This window comes from Panthera tigris, chromosome D4 (assembly GCF_018350195.1).
Source record: "Panthera tigris isolate Pti1 chromosome D4, P.tigris_Pti1_mat1.1, whole genome shotgun sequence".
Lineage (NCBI taxonomy): Eukaryota > Metazoa > Chordata > Mammalia > Carnivora > Felidae > Panthera > Panthera tigris.
Window position 1 is genome coordinate 532701 of NC_056672.1, and position 14928 is coordinate 547628.

General features: G+C 39.8%; 1 protein-coding gene and 1 non-coding gene across 7 annotated transcripts in view; both read right to left on the minus strand.

Moving 5' to 3' along the window:
- Window positions 1-14928, minus strand: part of IARS1 (isoleucyl-tRNA synthetase 1) — a 67274-nt gene that overhangs the window by 51256 nt on the left and 1090 nt on the right. For 2 of the 6 annotated variants that reach the window (XM_042965271.1, XM_042965266.1), the window contains exons 2-6: window positions 9686-9811; window positions 8851-9007; window positions 8483-8602; window positions 5854-5936; window positions 1655-1772 (exon numbers count right to left, since the gene is read on the minus strand). In XM_042965271.1, coding sequence (XP_042821205.1) covers window positions 1655-1772; window positions 5854-5936; window positions 8483-8602; window positions 8851-9007; window positions 9686-9804 — 597 coding nt within the window. In that variant the 5' untranslated portion in view covers window positions 9805-9811. Of the gene's footprint in view, window positions 1-1654; window positions 1773-5853; window positions 5937-6417; window positions 6533-6564; window positions 6630-8482; window positions 8603-8850; window positions 9008-9685; window positions 9812-14928 lie in introns of those variants that run through there. The other 4 variants (XM_042965267.1, XM_042965269.1, XM_042965268.1 and 1 more) reach the window with 4 other exon arrangements.
- LOC122233344 lies at window positions 12163-12294 on the minus strand. The gene has a single exon (XR_006210903.1). It is a non-coding gene; the product is annotated as a small nucleolar RNA SNORA84 (small nucleolar RNA).

Genomic DNA, 14928 nt, shown 5'->3' on the forward strand with positions numbered 1-14928 from the left:
TATAAACACAATATTGAGTGAGAAAAACCAGATACAAATGAATACCATCATAAAAAAAACCAGTGACACCTCTCAATGACATACATGCTGAAGGACATAAACACAAGATGAAGTACCAATTTCTACAAAATAGAGAGGATGTGGTCTAAATTAGACCATGAAGACATAATCAGCAAAACTCATTGTATGAAACTCTACAAGATAAAACCTATTTCCTAAACAATAATTTGCAAGGGGGGGAAAAAAAGGGAAAAGCGAAATGAAGAGCTGCAGATGAAAGCAGATCTAGAACACAACTACCACCATGTACAAACCTTCCTTAGGTCCTGATTCAAAACAAAACAAAAAGGAACAGAGAAAAAAAAAGGCATGGTATTTGAGAGACAAACAGAAATATAAACACTGATGATATCCAGGTATTAGATCATTAGAATATTTCATATTCAGGATGACTGATTACTTTTGAAAATGTGATAACGTTATTATGGTAATGTTAAAATAATAACCATTTCTTATGTCTTAAAGATACATAATGGATTGTTTATTGGTAAAATGATGTGTCTGAAATCTGCTTGGAAATAGGGCCTGGGAGAAGTGAGTGGAGTGTGTGCTGCTGGGGCAGGACTGGCCACAGCTAACAGGTACTGGGGATGTGTGACAGGCACATGGGAGTTAATTTCATTATTTGGTCTACTTTTGTGTGTGCTGGAAATTCTCCAAGCTAAAGTATCTTTCAAAAGTAAGCAAACACAGCAATATGTTAAGGTTTGACAAAGTTATGCCTTTGATACCCAAGTGCTTAGTATATTATTCTCTACATTTTTATGTGCTTAAAGTATTTTATCTAAAAAATATGACACAACGTGAGCACTATCATAGAAGGGTATTTAGGAGACGACAGGACTCATCATGGCCACCTCACAAGGATTTGCAAAGATCAAATGAGATGTGTGAAAGCATTCTGTAAGATAAAAAGTGCCTTTGAAATAAAGCTTTAATGACATAATTTTCAAACAAATTAATGTCCTTTAAAAGCAAAGAGGGTTAAAGCCTCAGAAAAGAAAACACCTCTTGAATACATACATGAGAACTGATACTTCACGTTTCAGAAGACTGCCTGCCTTTACGGTCTGTCTAGACAAGGTAAAGCACGGAGTGTACTCTGGTGACATCACACTCATCTAAACTCTCCCTTAGCAGCAGTGACAGCTGTTATTCTGTTCATCAGAAATAAAATCATAATACTGTCAACCAATCACAAATCAGATTTGGTTCCAAATACTTTTAACAAATGAACAAATGCTACAAGGTCCCAGACGAGGCATCATCATGCCAACCAATAACTCTTCCAAAATCAGTGACTGAAGGGAAAGAGGGAGAGCTGCACTGGTTAACCCAAGAGGCCCAAAAATATGGTCAAAACAAGAAGCTATCACATGAAGACACACCATTCACAAATCTCATGGGGAAAAATCCCTCATTTTTAATCTTAATAGAGCCTCAGTTTAGCAACTGGTAACATTCCCAGCACTCAGTAAGAAATGGTCAAACTGACGGACTCCCTACGCTAACATTCCATGCGGGGACTGGTTACCGTGATCACGATGGTTAACCTCTGTGTGCATAAGTTAATGCCCAATGACATCACACTCACCTTGTAGTTCTGGTGAGACTCGAAGTTGGAGAGTGGAGTGTTGCATGCGGTGGAGAAGGGCATGACTTTCACACCTCTGTACACAAGGCCCTTATCATAGAGCTGTTTGAAGACCCACCTAGAAAGTAAACAGTTTTACAATAATTACCCAACCAAAATTCTGTCTCCCCAAACTCAAACATTTACACCAGTCTGTCTACAGAGTTTCTATCAGCCAGTCGAAATATCACGTTTCTCAACTGGGGACTAGCTGGTAAATTACAAGAGTAGTCTGAGACATTACGCAGCCATTAAAAGTGCTAGTATCTGTTTACATGAAAAGATGTTCATGACTTGAGTGGGAAAAGTGATTCCATATTGTACAATGAGGTACTAGTTGTGGAAAACTATACATATCCATATACACACCTACATTTTTCAGATGCTGAAAAAGCAGACATTCACCAATATTAACCATGCTTGGGATTTCAGAGTATTTGCTTTTAATAGTTTTCTGGTACATTGCTTAAATTGTACTATCACGGGTAGTTTTACAAAGCAATTTAAAAAGAATAAACCATTGGGATTAGGATATCTCTCCTACAGTTGGGCAAAAACTTTTATTAAACACTTAACCATGTTGTTTTAAGCCAAATGCACCAAAATGCTGAAATGTCATTGGTAACAGTTATTCCAGGGTCTCCTGTGGCAACTACTCACCTGTCCCACTTGGATGTCAGGATGCACTGGTGGGAACCCTTAATACTGCCTTTAGGTATAGTTTCTATAGTCCAATTCCTATGTGTTTGGTATAATAAATGAGTTAAACTCTTTGTCATTTGCTGAAGTACACTTTTATGAAAAACTGCATATTTTTCATGGTACTGCTTGGCTTTAAATAAAAATTAAAAAGTGATGTTTTATATCAAATTTCCCAAGCTTATTAATCTTTTTTATTGACCCATAATTTACATGTAATATTATATTCAGACTTGATATTTATACACACTGCAAAATCACAGTAAATCCAGTTACTGTCCACCACTAAGGTTGCAACAATTTTATTTTTCTTATGATAAGAACTTTTAGTATTTATCATCTGGGCAACTTTTAAATATGCACTACAATATCACTGACAATCATCATGCTGTATGTTACATCTCCATGATTTATTTATTTTATAACTGGAAGTTTGTACCTCTTGACCCACTTTACACACCTTGCAACCCCTCTTCCCTCTGGCAACCACCATTTTGTTCTCTGTGTCTGTGAGTTTTGTTTTTCTAGATTCTACATCTAAGTGAAATCATATGGTATTTGTCTTTCTGACTTATGTCACTTAGCATAATACCCTCAAGGTCCTTCCATGTTGTCACAAATAGCAAGATTTACTCTTTTTTATGGTTGGGTAATATTCTATTTTTTACACACACACACCTCGCATCTTTTTTATCTCTTATTAATCAATGGACATGTAGGTTAACTCCATACCTTGGCTACTGTAAATAATGTGATGAACATAAGGACACATATCTCTTTAGAATTAACATTTTCTTTTTTTTTTTTTTGGATACTCAGAAGCTGCAACATGTGGTATTCTATTCTTAATTTTTTGAGGACACTCCATACTGTTTTCCATACTATCCATACCAATCTACATTTCCACAAACAACGCACGAAGATTCCCTTTTCTCCATATTTTTGCTGACATTTGTTATGTCTTGTCTTCTGGATACTAGCCATTCTGACAGGGATAAGGTCGTATCTCATTGTGGCTCTGATTTGTATTTTCCAGATGATGAGGGATGCTGAGTATCTTTTCAGGTCTGCTGGCATGTGCATGTCTTCTTTGGGAAAAAAAATGTGTCTTCAGATCTTCTGCACATTTTTTTCCTTTTTTTTTTTTTTAATGTTTATTTTTGAGACAGAGGGAGACAGAGTGCGAATGGGGGAGGGGCAGAGAGAGAGGAAGACACAGAATCCGGAACAGGCTCCAGGCTCCGAGCTGTCAGCACAGAGCCTGATGCGGGGCGCGAACCCACAAACTGCAAGATCATGACCTGAGCCAGTCAGATGCTCAACTGACTGAGCCACCCAGGTGCCCCTGCACATTTTTAAATCAGATTTTCTTTTGCTCCTGAGTTGTAGGAGTTCTTTACATATTTTGGATATTAATCTCTTTACCAGATACACAATTTACAAATATTTTCTCCCATTCGATAGGTTGCCATTTCACTTTGTTGATGGCTTTTTTTTTTTAATGTTTACTTATTTTTGAGAGAGAGAGAGCGTGAGCTAGGGAAGGGCAGAGATGGAGACAGAATTCAAAGCAGGCTCCAGGCTCTGAGCTGTCAGCACAGAGCCTGATGTGGGGCTTGAACCCACAAACTGTGAGATCACGACCTGAGCCAAAGTCAGACGCTTTGACTGAGGCAAACTGACTGAGACACCCAGGCGCCCTGATTGTTGATAGCTTCTTTTGCTGTGCAGAAACTCTTTAGTTTTATGTAACCCCATTTGTTGATTTTTGCTTTTGCTACCATTCTTTTCGGGTCATATCTAAAAAAAAAAGATCATTGCTAAGACAGATGTCAAGGAGCTTACTGCCTGTTTTCCTCTAGGAATTTTATGGTTTCAGGTCTTACATTCAAATCTTTATTCCATTTGATTTAATTTTTGTGTATGATGTAAGACACCAGACTAGAAACATTCTTTTGCATCTGGCTGTCCAGCTTTCCCAGCACCATTTATTGAAGAGACTGTCCGTTCTCCACTGTGTATTCTTGGCTCCTTATTATTAGCCACATTTAAGTGCTCAACAACCCTAATCCAGAGCATTAATAGTACCTTTTTTTTTCAGGTGTTTAACACAAATCCTGGTTCTTAGATGCTTCTCTAATCATGAGAATTCTAGATGCTCGGTGACCAGGAAGGCCCCTCTCCAAAGTCTCCAGCCTGTCAGAGAAAACTTGTAAGCTTCCAACTTTGGGTATACAGGCCTGGGGATGTGTCCACAGGGGCTTATCAGAGTCAGAGGGTCTGAAAACTGCCCCAAAGCATCTAGCTCCTCAAAGGCAAAGGACTTGGGCCAAGCATGTACAACAGATCTTGTCTAAGAGAAATGCAAGCAAGTAGACAGGAAGGCAGTAAGAGCCACGTGCGCCTACAACACAGCACAAAGAAAGTGCACTGTACAAAACAGCTTTGCAACTCACTGTCATTCTGTATAATTTAACAAAAGTTAAGACTTTCTCAAGGCCTGAAGTATGTACATAGAGCACTCTGCAATCATAATAATGATGCTTCTTTGCCCGTTAACGGTATGCAATGATTCTTGTACTATCTATCCTGAGGTTCACCTAGTAAGACTTTGGCATCACAACAGTTGTTTTGTAACAGTAATGAAAAAAAAAAAAAGCATTCATTTTGAAACAGCTATACAAGTGACTGCACTATACAACTTGTCTCAGTATAAAATTCAAAATACATAATCTCTTAAACTTCATTATTTAGAAAACAAAGACAAAAAAACACTTCTGAAATTTTCCTTAAATTTGGTACTAATTTGGCAAAAACCTTTAACTGACATTAGGCCATTTATATTCTTTACCTGATTAGCATGAACAATTATGTGTTCTGATGAAAAATACTAACGTATTTGCTTACAGATCGCTGTTCAAATTGCTGGAACCACTATATACCACAGAATATATGCATATCCTATTACTTTAGTAGAATCCAAAATTTACTGAATTTAAAAACAATCTGGGGTGAGAGAGATAAACAGTTGGTGCACAGGATTTTTAGGGCAGTGAAAATCCTCTGTATGATTAATGGCTACAATGTCCACCAAGAGTAAACCCTAAACTACCAACTCTGGGTGATTATGATGATTATGATGTGTCAGTGTATGTTCATTAGAGGTAACAAATGTTATCACCTCTGGCGGGGACGTTGATAATGGGGAGGCTGTGCATGTGTGGGGGCACAGGGAATTCAGGAAATCTTTGTGCTTTCCTCTCAATTTTGCTGTGAACCTAAAAGTGCTCTAAAAAAGTAAAATAAAATAATAAAGCTTTAAAAACAAAAACAAAAACAAATCCATCCCAAAGATTTTAGATAAATAATTATGAATCTGAAAAACTGATTCATGGTACATAATCTCTCCACTAAGCAATAAACAGAATATTCATTATATTTACAATTTCAAATAAACCTACCAGACAGATTCCATGAATTGTGGGTACAGAGTTTTGTAGTCATTGTCAAAGTCAATCCATCGGCCAAGTCTGGTAACAGTAGACTAAAAATACGAACATTAGAGTTATTAGACAATGATATTTTTCACTGCACTTCAATGTTATATTTCTATTATCACCACGCCCAGTGATTTTGGAAAAATAGAACAACCAATGTTTCAAGTAAATCTATGTAAGGTTAAGAACCAGTTTTCTTGGGGCGCCTGGGTGGCTCAGTCGGTTAAGCGTCTGACTTCGGCTCAGGTCATGATCTCGCGGTTCGTGAGTTCAAGCCCCGCGTCGGGCTCTGTGCTGACAGCTCAGAGCCTGGAGCCTGTTTCAGATTCTGTGTCTCCACATCTCTCTCCGACCCTCCCCCATTCATGCTCTGTCTCTCTGTCTCAAAAATAAATAAACGTTAAAAAAAAAAAATTAAAGAAAAAAAGAACCAGTTTTCTTGACATTCGTCCTATCTGCAGATGATGTTATTTATAAATATTAATATTTCTTTATACAAGTCTACCCAAACTACCATTCGGCAAATACCTCAGGTGTAATTGCTGCTGGCAAGAATCATCAATGGACGCTAAAATTCCTAAGCAAAAGTATAAGAAACAGGATATTTGCAAGATCTCCCCACAGCATACTTAATTATAAAGGAAAAGTTACAAATTAATAACAGAGAAACCTGACCTGTATTACTTTAGTGAACAAAATTAATGTCACCAATGAGACATCATATCAGCATCATAGGCCTCCTGACAATGAGAGAGAAGGGCATGATGTCACTTCTGAGCATTCTTGTCAAAAATGCATACATAACCTAAACTTAATCATGAGAAAACATCAGACTTTGGGGGACTTTCTGCAAAATAATCGGTCTATACTCTTTAAAAATGACAAAGCTGGGGTGCTTGTCTGGCTTAGTCGGTAGAGCATGCAACTCTTGATGTTGGGGTCATGAGTTGCACCCCCACAGTGGGTACAGAGATTAAATACATAAATAAACTTTTAAAAAGTTTTTTTTAAAAAACTGACAGGTCATGAAAGAGAAAGAAAGACTGAGGGAATCTTCCAGCTTAAGGAGAATAAGGAGGTATGACAACTAAAAGCAATGTGTATTCCTAGACAGGATCCTGGATCAGTAATAATTAATAGAACAACTAGTTAAATTTGAAAAAGGTCTATTATATTTTATCAGTGTTAATTTCTTGCTTTCGATAATTACATTATGATTATTGAAAGTGTTAGAATTTGAGAAGTAGAGAAGAGTATGAATTCTTCATAACTGTTTTTGCAATTTTTTGGTGTGAATTACTCAAAAATGAAATGTTAAAAAAATTTTTTTTAAGGTAAAGAAAGTTACATGCATATTATACTCATTAGATTTTTCCCTTCTGGCAACGAAGCAAGAAAGTTTGACTGAATAAAGTTAGGTTAAAAAAATGATTTTTAATTAAAAAAAAATTACAAAATTAAAAAACAGGGGTGCCTGGGCAGCTAATTCGGTTAAGCGTCCGACTCAGCTCAGGTCATGACCTCACGGTTCATGGGTTCAAGCCCTGTGTTAGGCTCTGTGCTGACACCTCAAAGCCTGGAGCCTACTTTGGATTCTGTGTCTCCCTCTCTCTCTTGCTCCTCCCTCCCTCAAGCTCTGTCTCTCTCTCAAAAACAAATACACATTAAAAAAAACTTTTAATTAGAAAGTAAAAAAGTTAGGGTAGGAGAAAACGGAGGAGCTTTAATTTTCAGGGTGATGAAATCAGATTTTATTCACCAATCAAGAGAAGCTACTCAAAATGCTGAGCACGGAAGGGCACAATAGACCAATTAGGAGATGGTTACAGAAATGAAGGGGAGGGTGGGAGGGAGACCAGAGAGGGGCTGTAGGAATGAAATGACCAGACAAGAGACACTGAGCAAGAAAAACTTGACAAGGTTTGGCATCTGATTTGCTCACGAGCATCATGTGTGAAGCTCGGAAGATTGATATGGAATAGGGAATTCGGAACAAGAGCCAGTTTGAGAAGTCAAAGTGGTAAGACGGTGAGATGGAAAAAATACAAGTCAGACATATTTTTAAGTTACACAGACCACTAGCTGGAGAGCCAGGGAGGAGGGGGAGCTGAGGACCTCTGCTCCTCAGCCCTTGAGAATGAGAGAGACAGGAACTCTGCTAGCCCTTCACAGGACTTACTAACAGAAGCAATGGTAGGATGGGAGTCAAATTAATATAACAATGACTCCAAATTTGCATTGTTTTTAACATCTGAATTTTTTTTACTGCAACATTCAAGTTAACCTATGCACTAGGACAGCCCAATTCCTGTCATACACAGTGAGCAGGTAGGAGATTAAATATGGAAGACCAATCGAGCACCCAGAAACCAGAAAAAGAGGGCTCCGTTTAGGCTGACAGCTTAATAGGCTTGTACGTGGAAGCTAAATACTTTTTTGGAGAGAACGATCAACCTTCTTATGTCACAACCTCACACAGATAGCCATACTTTTGGACGCATCTCATAAAAAGCACAAAAGGAGCATAAACCATATTAACTCCCATTTAAAAATTAAAGTTTTTGTTCATTCTACTGAAAACAACCCAACATACCTTCCACTCAGTGGAATATCTCATCACAATTGCTCGGCACTGATTGTTATACTCTACAATCCCCATTTTGGCTACATCCTCTGGTCCTCTGATCCCCAGTGTCTTATCAATTTCATATTCCTGAAAATTTGTGACAAGATTATTAACATCCTTGCCTATGAAACAGATTCAAGTCAGCAACTGTAGAACATAAAACAGTTTTAAAAAATACTAAGTCTCAAAAATCTACAGAGAAGATGAACTACAAATGGCACTATAGAAACAAAGTACATTATAGGAAAAATTCATCATACTTGAACATATTATATGATGAAATCCAATGCTTATTAAAAAATCAGAACATTATAAGGCTGGTGACTCAAACATACCACAGGTAAGCCGTGACAATCCCATCCAAACCTTCTGTCAACGTGAAACCCACTCTGGTGAGCGTATCTGGTAACTATGTCTTTAATTGTCCCTGCAAGTATATGTCCATAGTGAGGCAGTCCAGTTGCAAAAGGAGGCCCATCATAGAACGTAAATCTAACAGAGGTAATAAAAATGTGTTGTTACTTTAAGACAGCAAAAATTTAGGACATTTTTGTATAGATAGGTCCTATCACAATAGAATCCTCAGGGAGAAGAAAAGCAGCGAGACCAGAAAATTCACAGACATATATGGGTAGAGATTTACTGCAAGTCCTGCCTTCATAAAAACTAGTTACAGTGGAGCTGAGTGACCTCCATCAGACTATCCACACTTCGTTTATTAGCCATGACTAAGGCAAGTCATTCATCCCGATTCTGATTTACCTCATCAGTAAAACAGGGCAACATCTATCGCATAAAGTTTTTGAATACAGGAGATAGACGATGAAAACAGTAAAGAAAGGACTGGTTTTCAGGTGAATGGGGACTAGAGGCAGGAAATACTCCAACAGGAAGCTAAGACTAAGTGTTTAAATGAAGGTGGTAATAATGAGAAAAGTGGAAAGGAAGAGGGTGACACATAAACTCTATTTAGAAAACCTCTTAAAGAAACGGAATCCACCCTGATATTTAAAAACTCATCCATTCACCGTGTACCTACTGCTGAAAGCACCCACTATATACAGAGCTAGGGGACTGGAACACAAAGATGAATGAAGAGTTTCTGCTTTCATGGAACTCAGTCTAAAAAAATGACTACTCTTAAAGACTCTACCAAAGAAATTCACATACTTTGGCTTGTGTTTTGACTGCTTTAAGCATTCCTGAAAACAATTAAATTCGGACCAGAACTGCAAGATTTTTTCTTCTTCAGCAGGAAAATTGATGTTTTCTGGAACTTGCTGAACCATTTTGTTGCTGCAAGAGAAATTAAAATTTTTTTCTCAACAGAGAATTCTAGGAATAACAGAGTAGCATATATTAAAATGTGTATACATATTACTATCATCACACTACATGACACTTAAAAAAACATTATAGCTTTCTAAAATTAAAGTTCACCCTTTTAAGGTATACAATTCAGTGGTCTGTAGCATATTCACAGGTTGTGCAACCATCAGCATGTCTAATTCCAGAACAACTTCATTACCACCCACCCCTTGCAAAAACCTATAGACGTTAGTAGTCACGCTCCATTCCCTCCTTCTCAGCCCCTTGGCAACCATTAACCTGCTTCCTGTCCTATGAGTTTTCCAATTCAGGACATTTCATATAAATGGAATCACGTGTCTGGCTTCTGATAATTGTGTGTGTGTGTATGTGTGTGTTTAATGTTTATTTATTTTTGAGACAGAGGCAGAGCATGAACGGAGGAGGGTCAGAGAGAGAGGGAGACACAGCATCCAAAACACAGGCTCCAGGCTCTGAACTGTCAGCACAGAGCCTGACACAGGGCTCAAACCCACGGACCGCGAGATCATGACCTGAGCCGAAGTCGGACGCTTAACCAACTGAGCCACCCAGGCACCCCCTGAGAATTGTTTTCAAAGTTCATCCATGCTGTAACACATCTTCAAACTTCATTACTTTTGATGGCCAAGTAAATATTTCATTGTATCGATACGTCACAGCTTATCCATTCATTAGTTCATGGACATTAGGGATGTTTCCAATTTTTGGCTAATATGAGCAATCCTGCTATGAACATTCATCTGTAAGTTATCATGTGGGCATATGTTTTCAGTTCTCTTGGGTAAATATATCCAGTAGTAGAATTGCTGGATCATATAGTAACTGTGTTTAACTTCTGGGAAACTACCAAAAAGTTTTCTAAAGCTGCTGCCTCATTTTATGTTCTCCCAGGAGTGAATAAGTATTCCAGGTTTTCTACATCCTCACTCCTTATTGTCCAGTTTTGGATTATAGGAAATCCTAATGGATATGAAGTAGTATCTCATTATGGGTTTGATTTACATTTCCCTAATGATTAGTTGAGCACATTTTCATGTGCTTAGGCAATATTTGTATCTTATCTGGAGAAATTTCCATTCATCCTTTGTCCAATATTTAAGATGAGTTGTCTTTTTAATTGTTGAGCTCTAAGAGTTCTTTATATATTTTAGATACAAGTCCCTTATTAGTTATAGAATCTGCAAATATTTTCTTTATCCTGGGGGTTGTCTTTTTATATTCTTCATGTTAGTTGCTAAAGCACAAACAGTTTTAAAATGTTTAAAAATGTTATTTACTGTGTGTGTGTGTGAGTGAGAGAGAGAGTGAGTGAGTGAGAGTGAGAGAGAGAGAGAGAGAGAGAGAGAGAGGAGGGCAGAGAGAAAGGGAGACAGAGAATCCCAAGCAGGCTCTGCACTACTCGGGGCTTGAACTCAAACCATGAGATGCTGACCTGAGCCGAGATCAAGAGTCAGACACTTAACCAACTGAGCCACCCAGGTGCCCCCATTTATTTTTAAAAAATATTTATTTATTTTGAGAGTGAGCGCATGTGGGGGAGGGACAGGATCCCAACCATTAGAGACAGATGCGGGGCTCAGGGACCATCACATCATGACCTGAGCCAAAATCAAGAGTGGGACGCTTAAGTGACTGTGCCACCCAGGTGTCCCTCATTTATTTTTGAGATGCAATGCTGTGTTTGAGTTTTATATAGGAAAAAAATAAGGAAAGAACAGGTGGGCCATTTAATGAATCCAAGCATCCATTTCTGACGAGGTGTGACATTAAATGGTATTAAATCGATGTTGGATGGCAGCTTGGATCTCTGGATCTTGTTACAATGTCTGGCCTTTCATGGATAGAAAGTGTGTTTGTGCACTTCTTGATTTATTAGGGGTCCTGCTGGTTCAGGACTACCTTATTAGAGGCCAACTGAAACTTAAGGGGTTACATTTGAAGATTAACAGATGTCTAGCCAACACATTAATTTCTGTCACTTCTAATGCTCCTCAAGGCTGCTTCTATAATCACCAGCATCTATGGGAGCTGAATACGCAGACTTGCCAGCCCCACCTTGGTGGGAGGAGTCGGAACTTGCATTTTAACAAGATCCCAGGGGATTGACCTGCACATCAAAGTCTGAGTCACTACTCTTGAACTGTTTTAACCATTATTCAGGAATATCTACCTGAAGTTTTTTATTTTATTTTCTTGAGAAAATAATATTTAAGCTTCCTGTGAAAATGCTCCTAACTTCTATAAAACTTTCTTGGGAGCTTCGACTCAAGGTAATGGCACTGGTTAGCCACGAAGAGCCATGTATCAGTGACCGGGCTATGGTGGCTGCTGAGGAGAAACAGCCCCCATGCATAAATCACAGGATTGCTGTGGCCCCTCACATCCACTGGAGAGCTGTACCTGCAAACAGCATCCAGTAACCACAGGGCCTGGGGTGTGGGGAGCAGAAAGAGGAGGGGAGATTCATCACCAGGTCATGCTAAGGGAAGGAATATCCTCTTCCTCTCTCTGACCATAACCCTTGCCCTCCAATCTTCTGGATTCCAGACTCCCTCAGACCTCTTTAGTGGCAACTTCCTGTTCAGAAACGTCTATATACCCTCCTTGACCTTTACGGATGTTTACTTCAATAGACCTTAGAAATGCACACAAAAATATTTTTGTTTAAAATAAACATCATGCTCTTCCTTGCCACGCCTGCTCCAGTCTTTAATTCGAATGCACGAGTAGTCCCACTGTTCCCTCCCACTACCTGAATATTTTTTAATTTTATTTTTTATTCTTTAAAATTTACATCCAAATTAGTTAGCATATAGTGCAACGATGATTTCAGGAGTAGATTCCTTAGTGCCCCTGACCCATTTAGCCCATCCCCCTCCCACAACCCCTCCAGCAACCCTCAGTTTGTTGTCCATATTTATGAGTCTCTCCTGTTTTGTTCCCCTCCCTGTTTTTATATTACTTTTGTTTCCGTTCCCTTATGTTCATCTGTTTTCACTCTTAAAATCCTCATGAGTGAAGTCATACGGTTTTTGTCTTTCTCTGACTAATTTCACTTAGCATAATACCCTGCAGTTCCATCCATGTATTTGCAAATGGCAAGATTTCATTCTTTTTCACTGCCGAGTAATACTCCAGTGTGTGTGTGTGTGTGTGTGTGTGTGTGTGTGTGTGTGTGTGTGGGTGGGTGGCACATCTTCTTTACCCATTCATCCATCAACGGACATTTGGGCTCCTTCCATCCTTTGGCTATTGTTGACAGTGCTGCCATAATCATAGGGGCGCACGTGTCCCTTCGAAACAGCACACCTGTATCCTGTGGATAAATGCCCAGTAGTGCAATTGCTGGGTCATAGGGCAGTTCTATTTTTAGTTTTTTGAGGACCCTCCATACTGTTTTCCAGAGTGGCTGCACCAGCGTGCATTCCCATCACTACCTGAAATTTCTAAGTCCCCCACTTGATAGGACCAGATAATCTCCACATCCAACTGGCCACCAAAGTTCTGTGAATCAGACCTCTAAGTCTATTTCTGTTCTTTTTTCTGTCCTCCCAGGTCTTCACAGTATGTTACTAAAGTCAAATTTAATCCCAGACGTGTGTCTAACTCTGGCCCTTTCTCAGTTTGGTCATATCCTATTAACGTATACCCCAGATATACTTACACAAATGTACAAAATATGTACAAAAATATTAACTGAAGCACTGTTCCCATAAATCCCTGAAAACAATTTAAATACCCATGAGTAATTAAGTGACTAAATTATGGTACATCACTACCAAGCAGGCATTAAAAATGATCATATTTTGGGGCACCCCCGTGTCTCAGTCACTTGAGCATCTGACTTTGGCTCAAGTCAGGATGTCACAGTTTTTGAGTTCGGGTCCCCCATCAGGCTCGCTGCTTCAGATCCTCTGTTCCCCCTCTCTCCACCCCTCCTCCTCTCACTCTCTCTCAAAAATAAACATTTAAAAAAGTAATCATAACACACCAAATACTGCCAAATGTTGAGAAAGAGCAAAGCAAATCACCATTCTAGTAATTTATACTATGTGCATCCGCATTTTCAAGAGACTTAAAAATACACACATGTAAATAAAGTCTACGTGGAAGCAATTCTGTATTTGAACTTAGAAGGCTGCCACCAAACTAACCTACAGCCACCATCGAGTAGGGTTAGGAGGAGGAAGGCATGAAAGAACACATTTCTATTTATTACTTCCTCCCGCTTTTTTGGTATGTATTAACTTTATCACAAAAACGTTGAAAATAAAGAGAAAAATAAACACTGTACCTGACATACCACCTTCCTAAGGAAGAAGCTCTGAAAATACCACTTTCGTATTAACCTTAAATCCAATGACTCCCCCCCCCCCCATATTCCGTGCAGACTTTTCAAGGGGGCAGTGCAGGCCACCTTCCCCCCGAAATGCCACCTCTCCTCCTGACTTTCCCTTTTACACAGAGCCTCCCGGGCACGGCTTTCCTGCTACTCCGTCCGCAGCCTCCAGCACCGCTTACTAAGTAAGTGCTTTCCTCTCGAAGGCGCTCACTGACCCCCCCACCCCCGCACCTGTTCCCACGCATGTGCCGCCTGTAGACACGTCTCCCAGTCCCTGGTCACACCCCCGTGCCACCTGCAGACCCATCTCCCCGACCTTGTTCCCGTGACCTCGCACGTGGGACGCGCTCCAACCCGCCCGTCTGAAGCAAGCACGCGGTCCGCATCCTCAGTCTCCACCCACGACCCTCCTCCCACCTGCCTTTTCAGTCGGCCCTCCGGCACGCGACGACAGTCGTGGCGCCACCGCTGGGTATGTGAGCTTTGAGAAAAGGGACTCGACCTCACACCTCCAGCGTGTCGCCTGTAAAGTACAGGTCACAAACCGCACAACGCTAACTTAACACCAGCTGGAATACTGGGTATCACGTGTCCGCTTTGGGAGCTACTAGGACTTCCTGCCCGCAAATCCCATCCCACCGTCCCTGCCGGTCGGCGACACTCTATCTGCTCCCTTCGCTTCCCTGTGCTCCACTCTTCAATCACTTACACAGAGAACATG